A 13,894-nucleotide genomic window follows, 5' to 3' on the forward strand; every position below is an offset into this window, starting at 1 on the left:
TCTGTCTGTCTATCTCTATCTGTCTGTCTATCTCTATCTGTCTGTCTATCTATCTATCTATCTATCTATCTATCTGTCTGTCTGTCTGTCTGTCTGTCTATCTCTATCTATCTGTCTGTCTATCTATCTATCTATCTGTCTATCTATGCTGTCAAATGATTAATCTAATCCAAAATAAGTTTTTGTTTACATAATATAGGCTGTGTGTGTGTGTACTGTGTATATTTATTATGTATATACTACATACAAATACACACACACAATATATATTTTGAAAATATTTACATGTATATATTTATATTCATATAATTTATATTATACATAAATATATTTAATATATAAACAACATATTTTTCTTAAATATATACATGCATGTATGTGTATTTAAATATGCATAATAAATATACACAACACATATATATATATTATGTAAACAAAAACGTATTTTATATGTGATTAATCGTTTGATAGCACCATCTATCTATCTATCAACGCCTTAAATTGATCAAAAGTGTCAGTAAAGTCACTTATAATGTTACAGAATATTTCTATTTCGAACAAATGCTGTTCTTTTTCATTTTTGTCATTAAAGAATCTTGAAAAAGTGACGGGGGGAAATTAGTGTTCGTCAACTCATGTTAGTTTTTATTTAGAAGCTAATAAATCCAACTGTTCCTGCGCAGGAGCGGCGCATCCTCACTGACTGCGCACACGCAGAGCACACATGATCATCCTGAACCAAACACAAATAACACACAAAGGATTTCCTTCCGTCATGTTTGCGACCAATATCTGAATATTAACATAAGCGATCTTTAACATAATAGTTCAAAACTACGTTTCCGCGCAATATCGGGCGAAAACGTCGAGTGTTAATGCTGTAAACATGTTTGATCTCATATCCGGCTGATTTCTAACCCAATTTTGCTACATCACTGTTTCTATAAAGCATGACGGATAAATAAAAGCACACGTAACGGTGAATATCTAATGAATGATTGCTAGGACTCGATCTTTATAGCACAGTGAATTCTTACCAGCACTTTTCTTGAGGTTCGCAGTATGTGGAGATACACTCCGAGTCCGCAGTCTTCCGTCTCAAACAGTGCACTGAGTCGCACATGCGCAGTGCGCTCTGCATCAGTCTCCATTGGCGGAGCACATCCTATCAACCAAAATGTGCACTTATTAAAGGGTTAACACATAAATAAATTAACAGCACGTCTGATAAAATTACGGGGAATTCTAAGAAAAATTCTGAAATACGTTTTAGAAAAATCTGTTTTATTCTACATGGAACGGGTCGCCCCCTCATGGACGCCTTTGTTGGCATCACGTGATCCGCTATATGGTAAAATTACTATTTACGATAGGAATTACTATTACTAAGGTGGTTTACACAGCATAAACATACAAGTACATCTAAAAAATGCAAGCAAACCAAAAATATATAACAGTAGACCTTGATATCCCTGGCGAAAATTAACCATGCTTTTTACTACAAATGAAACCAAACTATAGTTACTATAGTTAAGCCATGGTAACTACAAATTAACCATAGGTTTGCTACACTAGCCATAGTTTAACCATGGTATTTGTAGTAAAAACTGTGGTTATACAAATGGTAGTCAATACACCAAAAAAAAAAAAAGTTATTACACTTTTACTATAATAAAACCATGGTTAATTTTAGTAAGGGATGTCTCAATCTAGCACATAGGCACACATATTTTGCAATGTCTTGAGACAATGTTAAGATAACATAAAAGCTTCTGTATAGGCTACTGTGTTTTGTAATTCCTATAAAGAAATCATTTTCAAACCTGGAAAAACTGAACCCATAAAACATCTAAGTCTATAGGGTCTTAAAAAGACTATAAAGACGCCTAGGCTTTTCAAACTAAAGTAAATGCTTTATAATAGTTTCAGTTTATTAGTGGTGTTTGCGTTACTATTGTTCATACTTAGTGTTTTGATGAAACCCCTAAATATTAAACTTGGCAACATAGCTTGTACCACACTGCTTTATGTATGAAATCCTAATGCTTTTCTATTCTACCAGACTTTCTCAGATGTTTATCTAAAACAAAAAAGCTTCCAAAATTGTCATTTAAACTCAAAAATGAAAATTTTGTCATTATATACTCAGTTGCTGGTAGCCATTGACTTCCATTGTATATTTTTCCATACTATGGAAGTCAACGTCTACCAGCAAATATCTGGTTACCCACATTCTTCAAAAAAACGTATTTTGTGTTCATCAAAAGAAAGAACTCAATACAGGTTTGGAATAACATGAAAGTGGGTAATGAAGACAGAATTTTAATTTTTGGGTAAACTATCTCATTAAGGAAAGAGCCATATGGAAAGATAAGAATTTCAGTGTAACCACCCACAACACCAAAGCATCATAGTAACACCCTAACGTCTGTTTATAAATGATTTAACACTCCAGTTGTCATAAAGCCCTGCCATATGCCATTTTAAATATTATCTGAGAGATCAGAATCATGTAATTAATGTAACTTTCACAAACACAAGACCTTTAATCTCCTTTAAAGGCATGACAGTGATTTCAGAAATGACTAAAATGAGTATAAAGTATGCAGGACTACAATATTTTCTTGCCGTTTGAAGCACACAGCACTCACACATGGTTTGATTGAATCTTACACAGACATTTTATTATTCATTTGTCTGAACTGAATGAAATAACATAGGGTGACTATACATCCTAATCAAATCAGCACAGTATCTGAAATGTTGCCGGTCACAATTTTGCACCCAAAGTGCTCTGTACAGAAGATGGTCCTCAAACAGAAATGTCACTAGCTGGACTTAAACCCAGGTCATCTGAACATAAACACTAGCATGCAATGATTATCTGGTCACCCTAAATGAAATGTAAGGAAAGCTGTGTAAAGAAGGTGTATAAAAGCCTAACAAGTCGATTACATTTGATGAAATATTTCATACTATATAAAAGCTTCAGGATGGAGCGATGTAATTAAAAAAAGAGAGTAAAAAAGTGAAAAAAAGAATCACTGACGACTACATTAAGTGCCAAGTATTGGTTTTATGTGGTATTTTCTCAGTAGTGTTTCCCTTAAAGCACTCCAAGCAGTTTGAGAGCAATAGAGATTGAAAGCAGAATGACTCCAAACAGCCCGATATATCCATATACACCACGCATCCTCTTAGCAGGATCTAAAACAGACAAACAACTTAAACAAGTTAACAGTATCTTGAAAATGTGTATGGCAATTAAAAAAAAAAATGCATAAATATATAATCCACAAACACGCGTGTCATTTAAATCTATAATTAAATGCAAAATAAATGCAATGCTTTTTGCATTTGCACTCAGATTCAGAAACAGATGTGAATGTGCTTTTGCATCTGAGAACTGTCTAAAAATTGCTACAGGTTTCTCTATGTGCATTTTTAAGACTTACCACCAGTGGAGTAACCCCAGGCATAAGAGAACCTGCTCGTAACCCAGATGACTCCTAACACAGAGGCAGCAATCTGATATGAGAGATAAAAAATGCAAGATAAACAAAGGTGAATTGGGTGAAAGGGTGTACATATGAGAGAAGGAGAGCACATGAAAAGATAATTAATTAACATATTTAACAAGAGATTTATAGAACACGCATTACAAGGAAATGTCCCTCTGCTAAATGATCAAGGTCACCCAATTTGATCAAAGGCATAATGATTTAATGAACTGTTGTAAGGTTTATACAAACAACATTACTGTCACTAGCCCACCACTTTAGTGTGATAAATGCTTGTGTGTCACATTTCTAAATATATTAGAAACTTCTAGTTGTCACTAAATATGATGGAAGATGGTACAAGGTACAGCAATGCACTCGACGGGTTATATAAGGAGGGGTTGAGCTGGGCAGAACTGGCTCCATTTCAATTCATAAGCTGGAATTGCCTACGTCCACATTAAACTGGAATTCGAATTGGAACAGCAGGAAGACGAATTTGCTGAATTGCAATTAAAAAACATTTTATAAACTCACAAACACAAATCTTTCTACAAAACATGATTCATTTACACCAACTCTTGACAAAATGCTGACCACAATGTTTGAGATAACATCAATATTTTGCGTAGGGCTGCACGAATATGACAAAAAAAAAATCATAATTGTCGGTTATTGGCTTGAAATTGTAATTGCGATTATTAATTACGATTATCACAATTTATCATAATTGTCGGTTATTGCCTTGAAATTGTAATTGCGATTATTAATTACGATTATCACAATTTACATTGAATTATGTTTGTACCATTGCTTGATGCAACTGCATGCCGTATTTTTATATGAAAATAAGCAAGCTGAAAACACTCTAACTGAAAGACTTTTAGTGCTTTTCTATAGTATTAAGCCTCAAATGTCAACTATGCATTGGATTGGTATCTTCTTTAAATTATAAAAAAAGTAAAAAAATATAAATGGTATTATACTGTAGTGTTACACTAAAACTAAAATTAAAACAATGGAAAAACCCTTAAGATAACATGCAGAAAGAAAAAAAACGCATCTTAAGCACACAGAATATCATAAGTGGACTTTGAACGATTAATTGCCTATTTGAACGATTACGTAATTGTGGCATCCATAATTGTAATCGCGATTAGAAATCCGATTAATTGTGCAGCCCTAATTTTGGGTATTCCAGGGAATTCTATATTCCACTTACAGCAGTTACATGAGTTTCTTTGAACTGTCGCAGGGGTGTGGACTCGAGACTCGACTCGGACTCGAGTCCCAAATTTGATGACTTGCGACTCGACTCGACATAATTAAAGAAGACTTGAGACTCGACTTAGACTTCGACAGCAAGGACTCGAGACTTGACTTGGACTTGAGCCCTGTGACTCGGAAAGACTTTATGATCAGATCAAAGTCGTTATAGACGCGTCCCTGCAGACTGCTTGCGCTTGACTGGCAATAAAATAGAGACTGCGTTCAGGGAGCGCTGGATAGACTAGTATAAATTAATGGAGTAATAGCATAACTTACGACAAAAGAACAGAGATAAAAAAATAATAAAAAATTACATGATTCGTCTAGTAGCGATCTCCGCTCGTGAAAAGCGCTGCCCTGTCCGTTTGATCGCCGCCCAGCAGACACACGGAGCGGGCATGAGAAACGAGATGCGCGGCCGCGATCACTTCACTGGTGCTGGCCTCATCATCACTGTGACCGCTGCTGTTAAATATTCCTCACTTCTTTTGTTTGTCCGACACCGAGGTGCACCATGAGTGACGGATCCGCATCCCGCCACAACCCTCGCACTCTGCCAACTCGATGTTCTTTCATTTTCATTTTTATTTGTAATAAACACCTCTCTGAGACCTGTTTTTGTCAGATCTCCACAGTTTTTGTTCGATCAGTGACATATTTTAATTGCATGTGCATTTTTATTTTATTTAAACCTCCATTAACCCTTAAATGCATGAATGTTTTGCCAATCATTCTTATCCTATTTTGGCACAATCCCTAAATTGAACTTGCATAGTTTTACTAAGGGCGCCCATCTCACATGAAATTGAACAATGTCAAATATTCTACCTGCCTTCCTGATATAAATTACTATGAATTTGATATGGTAATTAATACTGAGACACTAATTTGGGCAAATCTTAAATCTTAAAGCTGAGGACTTGCAACTCGACTTGTCTGTCTTGACTCGGGACTTGACTCCAGACTTGAATGCAAAGACTCGAGACTTACTTGTGACTTGCAAAACAATGACTTGGTCCCGCCTCTGAACTGTCGTTCATTTTGTAATTGCACACAACTGTGATACTCACAGGATACTCTAATGCAGCAATAGTCTGGAACACCAGCCACTGTGGATACACCTCCAGTGTGTGCTGATGGGCTCTCTGGATACAGTTGAACACTTGCTCCTTATCACTGTACATGGTGGGATACTACACACAAAACACGAGAGCAGAAAAATACATTAAACTAAAGCATCTGCACTGGTTCCAAATCAGAAATCAAAGTTTAATATGCATCGGTATAATTTCAGGCAATGCAACATGCATTGCATATGAAGCCTTATAGTACCTTTACTCCATACTTCTTCCGTGCACTACCAACTTGGGCCCCGAGATACATCAACATGACAAAACTGTACAAATAAGTAAAAATTGCATAGCCAAAATTGTCTGGAAGCAGGTTTTCGATCGCCATTTTTTCAGATGAAAAGTTGAGGATCTGTTTTCTGACTCAAGCACGAGCTGTTCTTCTTTTCTTTGAAGGAAAGAAACGCACAACCATGCAGCTCAAGCACGGTGCGTTGTTTGTGTTAAAGGCGATTCCCTCACTCCCCCAGACACATATAAAACCTCGCGATATAACGCGATCTCTCGAGAGATCGTTTCACAACCCGATGATACAACTATGTATAAACAATATGTAAACATGAAGTCAATATATGACAGTATTTTCAGTTATTAATTGTTTTTTATTCAAAACAACTTAGTTAATATAAAATAACTCGGTTATAAAAATATCATAGTTTAAATAAAAAATGTCTATCAAACACTGTTTGTTCAGCGTTGATGAATTTTCTAGACCCCGCCACCCCCGGGTTACGTCATTGGGTTTCGGTTAAGTAGAAAAACAAGCTGCACAAGAGCCGCTTCACTTCACGCTGAATCATCCAACCTCTCGCGAGAAGACGACGGCGCTGGCTGTAGAAAGGCGCTGACTACTCAGAAACACGTTTTGTTTCAAGAATTTGTCCTAAATCTTGTAATAATTGATTTCTTCTGGAATTTATTTTGGAATAAACGTACATTTATTTGACAGTTGTTGAATTTCAAAAATAGTTTCTGTTTTGAACTCGCTCGAGGAGTATAGAGAGAGCGTTTTCCTCAAAGTCGGTTATCTTACTGTTGGATCAAGTCCTTTTTGACGGTAAGTTACAGTTAAATGCTGTTTATAGATAATATTTATATATTTAATGTTGTTTTAAGTAAGCGCTTTAACGTTGTTATATAAGTTACTTACAATCCTCGCTGAATTAGCAACATAATACTAACGTTAATTAACGATACTAACAGTAAATACCGGAAGGCGAACAACATATCAGAATAGATTTATTACTATATGGATGGTGACATTAGGATTTTGTTTTAGTGATGTTATGATAACGTTGGTTAATTATTATAGTGTTTCTTGCGGAATGTTCTAGATCCGAGTCTGTTGTGTAATTTGATTGACAGGAGGGGCGGGGTCTTTGTTACGCAACGTCACCTGACCTACTTTTAGTTCCAGCTTCATCATCACAGTACGTTGAGGCAATTGTTTTGTAATACAAGTTCTCTGAAATGTTGATTAAATACACAAATATTGATATAAAAATGTACAAAGTTGAATACATTTCCAAAACACAAATCTGAACTTTGGCTAAAGCCAGTATCAAAAATCTGACATGTTTAGAATTATATTTTTATTTTTTGTATTTATAACTCCACAAAGCAGAAATTATTGTCAACAGCCAAGAAAAAAAAATTACCATGGTTTTAGGAATAAAAATGTTATACATACATAAACAAAACCCTGGCCTCTGTTAAGACCTGCAGAATATAGATATTAAATAATCAAATTTCTTGATTGATTAAACCATTAGTTCACAAGTAACGTCTGATGCTTTGTGTTTGTAGGTTTGATCATGAAGAAGGCGGCCAGCCCTGGGCGTCTCAGTGAGGGTGTGAAGCTCATCTTTGATAAGAAGGCTCCACACGGTCGCAGGTCCTCTCGCTCCAGCAGCAGCAGCAGCAGCAGTGACAGCTCGTTCTCCAGCAGCAAGGGGGGCCGCTCCTCCCACAGGTCACGGAGCTCATCCTCCGACAGTGGCTCTTCCTCACCCTCACACTCTCGCTCACGTTCCCGCTCCCATCCACGCTGCTCAGGCCGCTCATGCTGCCGTCACAGGCGCCATTCTCCTCCTCGCCGCTACCGGGCTCGCTCCCGCTCTTACAGCCCTTCTCCTGAGCGTTCCTCTCACCGCAGGCGCTACCATCGCCGCAGTCGCTCTCCATCCCCCTACAGCTACTCCAGACGTTACATGCGTTCTCCGTCCCGATCCCGCTCTCGCAGTCGCTCCCCGGTCTACTGGAGGGGAAGCAGGTTTGTGGGGAGGTACCGGTGCCGTTTCTCCCGCTCACCCAGGAGTTCCAGAGATTACAGAAGCCGGTCTCGCAGCTGTGAACGCTCTACAGTCTGCCTCAGCCTTGAGGGTAAGATCAGTTTCACTTTAATATATATGCTACATGAAAGACAAAAGGAGATATAAAAAAAATAAAAAATGTAGTTCTTTTTTTTTTTTTTTCTCTACACAAATCGGTTCATGGTGACCACAGCTGTTAATAACCTACATTTCAGTCTGTTCCTCACATCTCAAGATATCATTTAGCTTTGGAAGATTTTTAATACACTGCATGAGTAGTATGGATGACTTTTGATGCTTTATTTCTGTCGTCTTTGCACTTCTTGTGAAAATCACAGCAATACATTTTTTTTTTCTTCCTCACTAGGTTTTATGATTGTAAGTTACAAAAAATCCTCTTCTTTCTCAGTAGATTTTTATGTTTGCAAGTAAAAAAAATAAATAAAAAAAAAAAAAGTTATTTGCATAAGAATATTTGATAAATTACAAAAAAGTGAAAGTTTAAAAGAATGTAAAAATATGATTACAAATATATTTATATTATTTAATATAATTATTTAAAATATTTAAAGTGTATATAAAACTTAAATTATAACAATATATTAATCATATCTTAATTTAAGTAATACATAATTATGTCTTTATATATTCAATTATATATTTATATATTTATCTATTAATGTTTTCTAATAAAATAAGATACTGACAAAAATGCAGATTAATAAAATTATTTATTTTTTATTTTTCTTGCAGTTAGTCAGTTGTTGGGTGACTAGTTGATAATGCTGACTATGGAGGTAAATGACAGAATTTAAATCTAAACTTTGAAATCTTCCACAGAGAAGAAGTATCTGTTAAATGTGGCCAAAGCAAATGCTGCCAGGATTCTGGGAGTGCAGAACTTAGAGCTGCCAGCTAGCCTGAAGGAGCTGGAGGAGGAGGAGGAGGAGGAGAAGAGGAGATCTTCATCAGATAAAGAGGAAAGGGTGAGCGCAGACTGGGCACCACAGAAGATACCAGCACAGGTGAGCCTCACACACATGCATACAGACGTTCCACTAACACACACCCAGTGTTTGTTTGACTTCTGTAATATTGCATGAACGTCCTGAGTGTTTGACAATTATATCTGTGATCTCGGGACGTTGACTAACCCGTTGAAACACGTCTATTTAAAATGTGATTGCGCGCTGTACTTACCCAACCTGGGTTACCATGTAATCTGTCTCCTCAGACGTGAATGATTTTACCTGATGGATTTAATGGAATGATGAACAGCACTTGTCCGGATTAGGTAATGGTACATGTTAAAGAGTATGTATTACTGTGTTGTGTGTGTGAGAATGAATGAGCACGTGGCTATTATTCCTCTAACTGTATTGAGGAGTGGCATTTAGCTTCAATTGCTTTGTTTTTTTTTTTGTATCATTTCTGTTCCTGTAGAGCTGAAACTCCTCCACCCTTTGGACAAAGAGGGAGAGAGGGGGAGGTCACATGACTTGAATGACACCAGCTTTAAGTCTTATGTGCACAACTGTAAAGGTTAAGTAATTGTGTACGATGTCAGCGGTAGCTTTGTGTCGAACAAAAACAGACCACATGCATTTGTGTGATTCACCTCACACTCAACACTTTCAGCCACCACACAACAGCACATATGCAGAAAAGTTTGGGGTCAGTAGAATTTCAGGGTTTTTTTTATTTTAAGAAACCAATACTTTCAGCAAGGATGCATTGAATTGATCAAAAGTGACGGTAAAGACATTTATAATGTTGAAAATAAATGCTGTTCTTTTGAACTCTCTATTTAAATAATCCTGAAAAAAATGTATCATGGTTTCCACAAAAATATTAAGCAGCACAGCTGTTTTCAAAACTGATAAGAAATGTTTCTTGAGCAGCAAATCAGCATACTAGAATGATTTCTGAAGGATCATGTGACACTGAAGACTGGAGTAATAATGCTGAAAATTCAGCCTTGCATCACAGGAATAAATTAAAATGTAAAATATTTAACTAGAAATTGTCAGATTGTAATATTTCACAGTATTACTGTTTTTACGGTATTTTTTGATCAAATAAATGCAGCCTTAGTGAGTTAGTCAGTATGACACTTTTCAAAAACTATTAAAAAAAACAAAAAATCATACCGACCCCAAACTTTTGAACGGTAGTGTCTCTTTACAGCTGTTAGAACTACAGGAAATGACTTCTGTTTGCTGATGGTTGAACTGGGTTGCGTTGTCATTTACCAGAGTCTTCCTCTATTCATCGTGTGTGAAGACCAGAGAGAGCTCGCTCTACGGTGACGGATGGGGTTTGGAAAAATATAGTCTCATCAATTAGTAATTTTTTTTTGTTTGTTTGCTTTTTGGGGCTTTGTTCATACAAGCAGCAAAAAGCCTTTTTTTTTTTTTTTTGCATTTAATTATTTTGGGCCATTTCAGAGCTGTTTAGTATGGAATATTTAGTATATTTTCACAATTGTTTAAACCAGATAATTCAGACTTTTCTTCAAAATTACAAGATGCAAATGTGCAAAATTTATATAATGCAAAATCACATTAATTTGAAATTTAAAATGTAATTTTTAAACACTGCATTTCAGTTTGATTTATTTTTTCTTTTTCCTCATTTGGATTCCTTCATATAAAGTGTGAACCATTTCAGACACTGCATATGCATGAATTTGTAAATAGCGACACCTCAGGAGTTGTTTAAAATTACTGGACATTTGAAAAACAAATTGGAAATATGTACAATGTGAACATAGCCTTCGTATGTACATTTTCATTTTTGCTTGTAAACGAACTGCTTTTTGTACTATCAATAGTAAATGGGTATAACCCAAATGGTGTTTTTGATGTCAGACTGATTCAAAGAGCAGCACTGGCATTACACAGGTCAGAGTTCCTTCAATTCGCCTCTTTTGCATGACTTAAACACTGAACTGAGGGCGTCCTCACTTAGAAATGAAAGTCATGTGGTACTGAGGTTTCTAGGTTTACATCAAACAGACAGTAATTTCATTATCCTATTCCCCATTTTACTGTCTTTAGGTAAACGTTGCCAATGATGATGGCGAGGCAGAGGCTTCTCCAACGTCTCCCAAGAGAAAGCCAATTAACTTCAGCATCAACGTAAGTTCATTAAAGCTTATTCACATATAATGACTGTAAGAGTATATTGAAATATTAAAGTTGATCTTACTTTTTTATATTGACAGAATACCATCATCGCCAGACCATCAAACAGCCCAACGGTCCATGACAGTAAGGTAACATCAAGAGCCGACAGCGTAGCAGACAGGAAGCCATATTTCACATATAATGACTGTAAGAGTATATTGAAATATTGAAGTTGATCTTACCTTTTTATATTGACAGAATACCATCGCCAGACCATCAAACAGCCCAACGGTCCATGACAGTAAGGTAACATCAAGAGCCGACAGCGTAGCAGACAGGAAGCCATATGGACAGTGGGTCCCCATCAGCAGATCCTCTTCTAAAAAATAAACACTGAGCTTCAACAGTGATGTAAAAAGACTGTATATAGTGTAAATAGTTTGTGTAGTGATCACGTAGGGTGGGGTGGGTGATTAGGGGACACCTGAATTCATCATAAATGTGCAGTGATGTAAAAAGACTGTATATAGTGTAAATAGTTTGTGTAGTGATCACTTAGGGTAGGGTGGGGTGGGTGATTAGGGGACACCTGAATTCATCATAAATGTTTTCTTTCAGATATAAAGTGGGTTTTGTGGAAGAAGGCAAGAGGATGTCAGACAGGTGGGAAATATTGTGTACATTGTTGTGTTTTTTTTTGTGTTGTACAGTGGATGTTTCTAAATAAAAATGCAAAAAAAAAATCCTTGTGTGTACATTTGGTTTTTTCAGAAACTGTAAAATTTAAATTCTTAAGGTGATGAATATTTTCAATTTAGTTAAAACTTCAAAAACAACAAAACACTCCTGAAGTTTACAATGATGGGAATGCATTTTGATCTGACATCAGTACTCCTCCATTTCACCAGAAGATAAACCATGAGATTAATATCACCTGCTACAGAATTAGCAGAATTGCCTTTTGCACAGTTATTTGATAATTAGCTAAAATCTTTTACAGTAAGCAATAATGCTCTTTGAGTTAATGGCACAAAACCTGCCAAGAACATCATGTCAGAGCCATATTTACACCCACACACACAATTTATAAAGCGGATGTATATAAATTTGATTCTGGGATGAAATGTGACCTGTACACGTTTTTAGTGAGATTAAATCTAATGCTATCCAGCTACTTCTCCGAACTAAAGAAAAATATTACATTTTATAATGAAAAAAAAGTATTTTTTATTAAAAACATGTTTGCAATATGACAAGGGGGTTTTGCTGGACGAGAATTCATGAGAACACCCTGATCTTCATGTTCAGGACTCCGGGTGGCGCTGTTGCACTGTGCACAGTAGTTGTTGAGTCTGGCACATATCAAAAACATCACAAGCTTTCCAAGGAAAATATTTTACAGTAGTTATTACAAGCCAAGCCAGATTAACCTTCCATAATCGCTGTTGATATCAGAGAAACTAATCAGTAGCCAATAATGATAGCTACACATGCATAACAGAAGGACTTTTCTCACTCAAAATAGTTAACCCTGGGTCATTCTAAACCCAGGAAAATGGAATCACGGGTTAGCTTGTTTTACGTTTCACACTGCTCCTAATTTACCCTGGGTTGACCATTAATCCTGTGTATTTATAAACTGAACTGTCGTTTTACACTTTACATTCCGTTCTTCTGGGTTTCGTGGATTGGATGAACTCAGCATGCGACAAGTGTACATAATGCTGCTGGGTACACACTCTTAAAACACAGATTTTTAAAATCTTATAAGATCTTCAAAATGTGAGAGACCACAAAAACGAGGACAAAAAATCCTAGATTTAACCGTTTTGCTCCTATAGTGTGTGGTGTGCCGCGATGTTCACCCCAGGATTTCTGATTGTAAATATTCAACATGTTGAATATTTACCTCAGGCGTTCTTCCGAGCAGATTCAGTCACTCTTAACACACCTCACACCACAGGAAGATCTGAAAAGATCATCTTTAGAACAACCAAGATAATTATGGAATTGTTTTTGTGTCAATAAAAATGAACGTAACTTTATAAAACTGAACGTAACTTTTCCAGAAACTATCAAAAATATGCCATTACAAAAGAAGAAAAACACAATGAAAATGAAAAAATGAACTCAGTCGCACAAATTGAACATGCTCTTCAAATATGCTTCATTCTTTGTTAATGATTTTCAAAGATTCGTTTTCGCGAATCGTGGATTCTGAATGTGTTGCTACCGATTTCGTTTACGCTTCGCAAATTTTCGTTTACGGTTTTGACACAAACCTCTCGTGGGGGCGGGCTTAACAGCGATCTACTCTGATTGGCTAGAGAGCTTTTGATGGACAGCTGCTCTCTGACCTGGAAGTACAGACGTCACTCAGAGTCGCGCATATTGGAAAGCTGTCGCGGTGATTTGTGTGCAATACGTCGTGCTTTGTTTATATTATTAAGTATGTAAATAATATTTGCCCTTCGGTCGTCTCTTGGTCTGTAAAGATGAGCTCTCAGAAGAGACACGGAGCGGCATCATCTTCCTCAGCTTGTCCCTCAAGGCAG

The 13,894-nt window shown here is 36.4% G+C and overlaps 3 protein-coding genes across 11 annotated transcripts in view; 1 reads left to right on the plus strand and 2 right to left on the minus strand.

Moving 5' to 3' along the window:
* Nucleotides 1–1,167, minus strand: part of tmem50a (transmembrane protein 50A) — a 6,595-nt gene extending 5,428 nt beyond the window's left edge. The window contains exon 1 of the mRNA XM_016474631.1: nucleotides 1,038–1,167. The gene's annotated coding sequence lies outside the window, so the exon portion shown is untranslated. The remainder of the gene's footprint in view (nucleotides 1–1,037) is intronic.
* Nucleotides 1,168–2,662: 1,495 nt separating this feature from the next.
* Nucleotides 2,663–6,378, minus strand: LOC107679158 (microsomal glutathione S-transferase 3-like). Its single transcript, XM_016474634.1, has 4 exons — nucleotides 6,102–6,378; nucleotides 5,840–5,962; nucleotides 3,456–3,528; nucleotides 2,663–3,207 (listed from the first exon to the last, which is right to left on the minus strand). Exons 1-4 carry the CDS (start codon nucleotides 6,225–6,227, stop codon nucleotides 3,107–3,109), a joined length of 423 nt encoding a protein of 140 aa, XP_016330120.1. The 5' UTR covers nucleotides 6,228–6,378; the 3' UTR covers nucleotides 2,663–3,106.
* A 309-nt stretch (nucleotides 6,379–6,687) lies between these two features.
* On the plus strand, nucleotides 6,688–12,081 carry LOC107679156 (arginine/serine-rich protein 1-like). Of its 9 annotated transcripts, XM_016474625.1 has the most exons (7): nucleotides 6,689–6,956; nucleotides 7,265–7,329; nucleotides 7,706–8,281; nucleotides 9,052–9,236; nucleotides 11,271–11,351; nucleotides 11,598–11,692; nucleotides 11,958–12,081. In XM_016474625.1, the coding sequence occupies exons 3-7, from the start codon at nucleotides 7,714–7,716 to the stop codon at nucleotides 12,064–12,066; spliced, it is 1,038 nt and encodes a 345-aa protein (XP_016330111.1). In that variant the 5' UTR covers nucleotides 6,689–6,956; nucleotides 7,265–7,329; nucleotides 7,706–7,713; the 3' UTR covers nucleotides 12,067–12,081. The 9 variants fall into 9 exon arrangements, 7 of the variants coding, with proteins under 7 accessions (XP_016330115.1, XP_016330111.1, XP_016330110.1 ...); XM_016474624.1 differs by lacking the exon at nucleotides 7,265–7,329; XM_016474627.1 differs by lacking the exons at nucleotides 7,265–7,329; nucleotides 11,958–12,081 and adding an exon at nucleotides 11,438–11,530 and having other exon boundaries at nucleotides 6,691–6,956; nucleotides 11,688–11,836.
* The last annotated feature ends 1,813 nt before the right edge of the window (nucleotides 12,082–13,894 follow it).

This window comes from Sinocyclocheilus anshuiensis, unplaced genomic scaffold (genome assembly GCF_001515605.1).
Source record: "Sinocyclocheilus anshuiensis isolate Anshui unplaced genomic scaffold, SAMN03320099.WGS_v1.1 scaffold300, whole genome shotgun sequence".
In the NCBI taxonomy this organism is placed as follows: Eukaryota; Metazoa; Chordata; class Actinopteri; order Cypriniformes; family Cyprinidae; genus Sinocyclocheilus; species Sinocyclocheilus anshuiensis.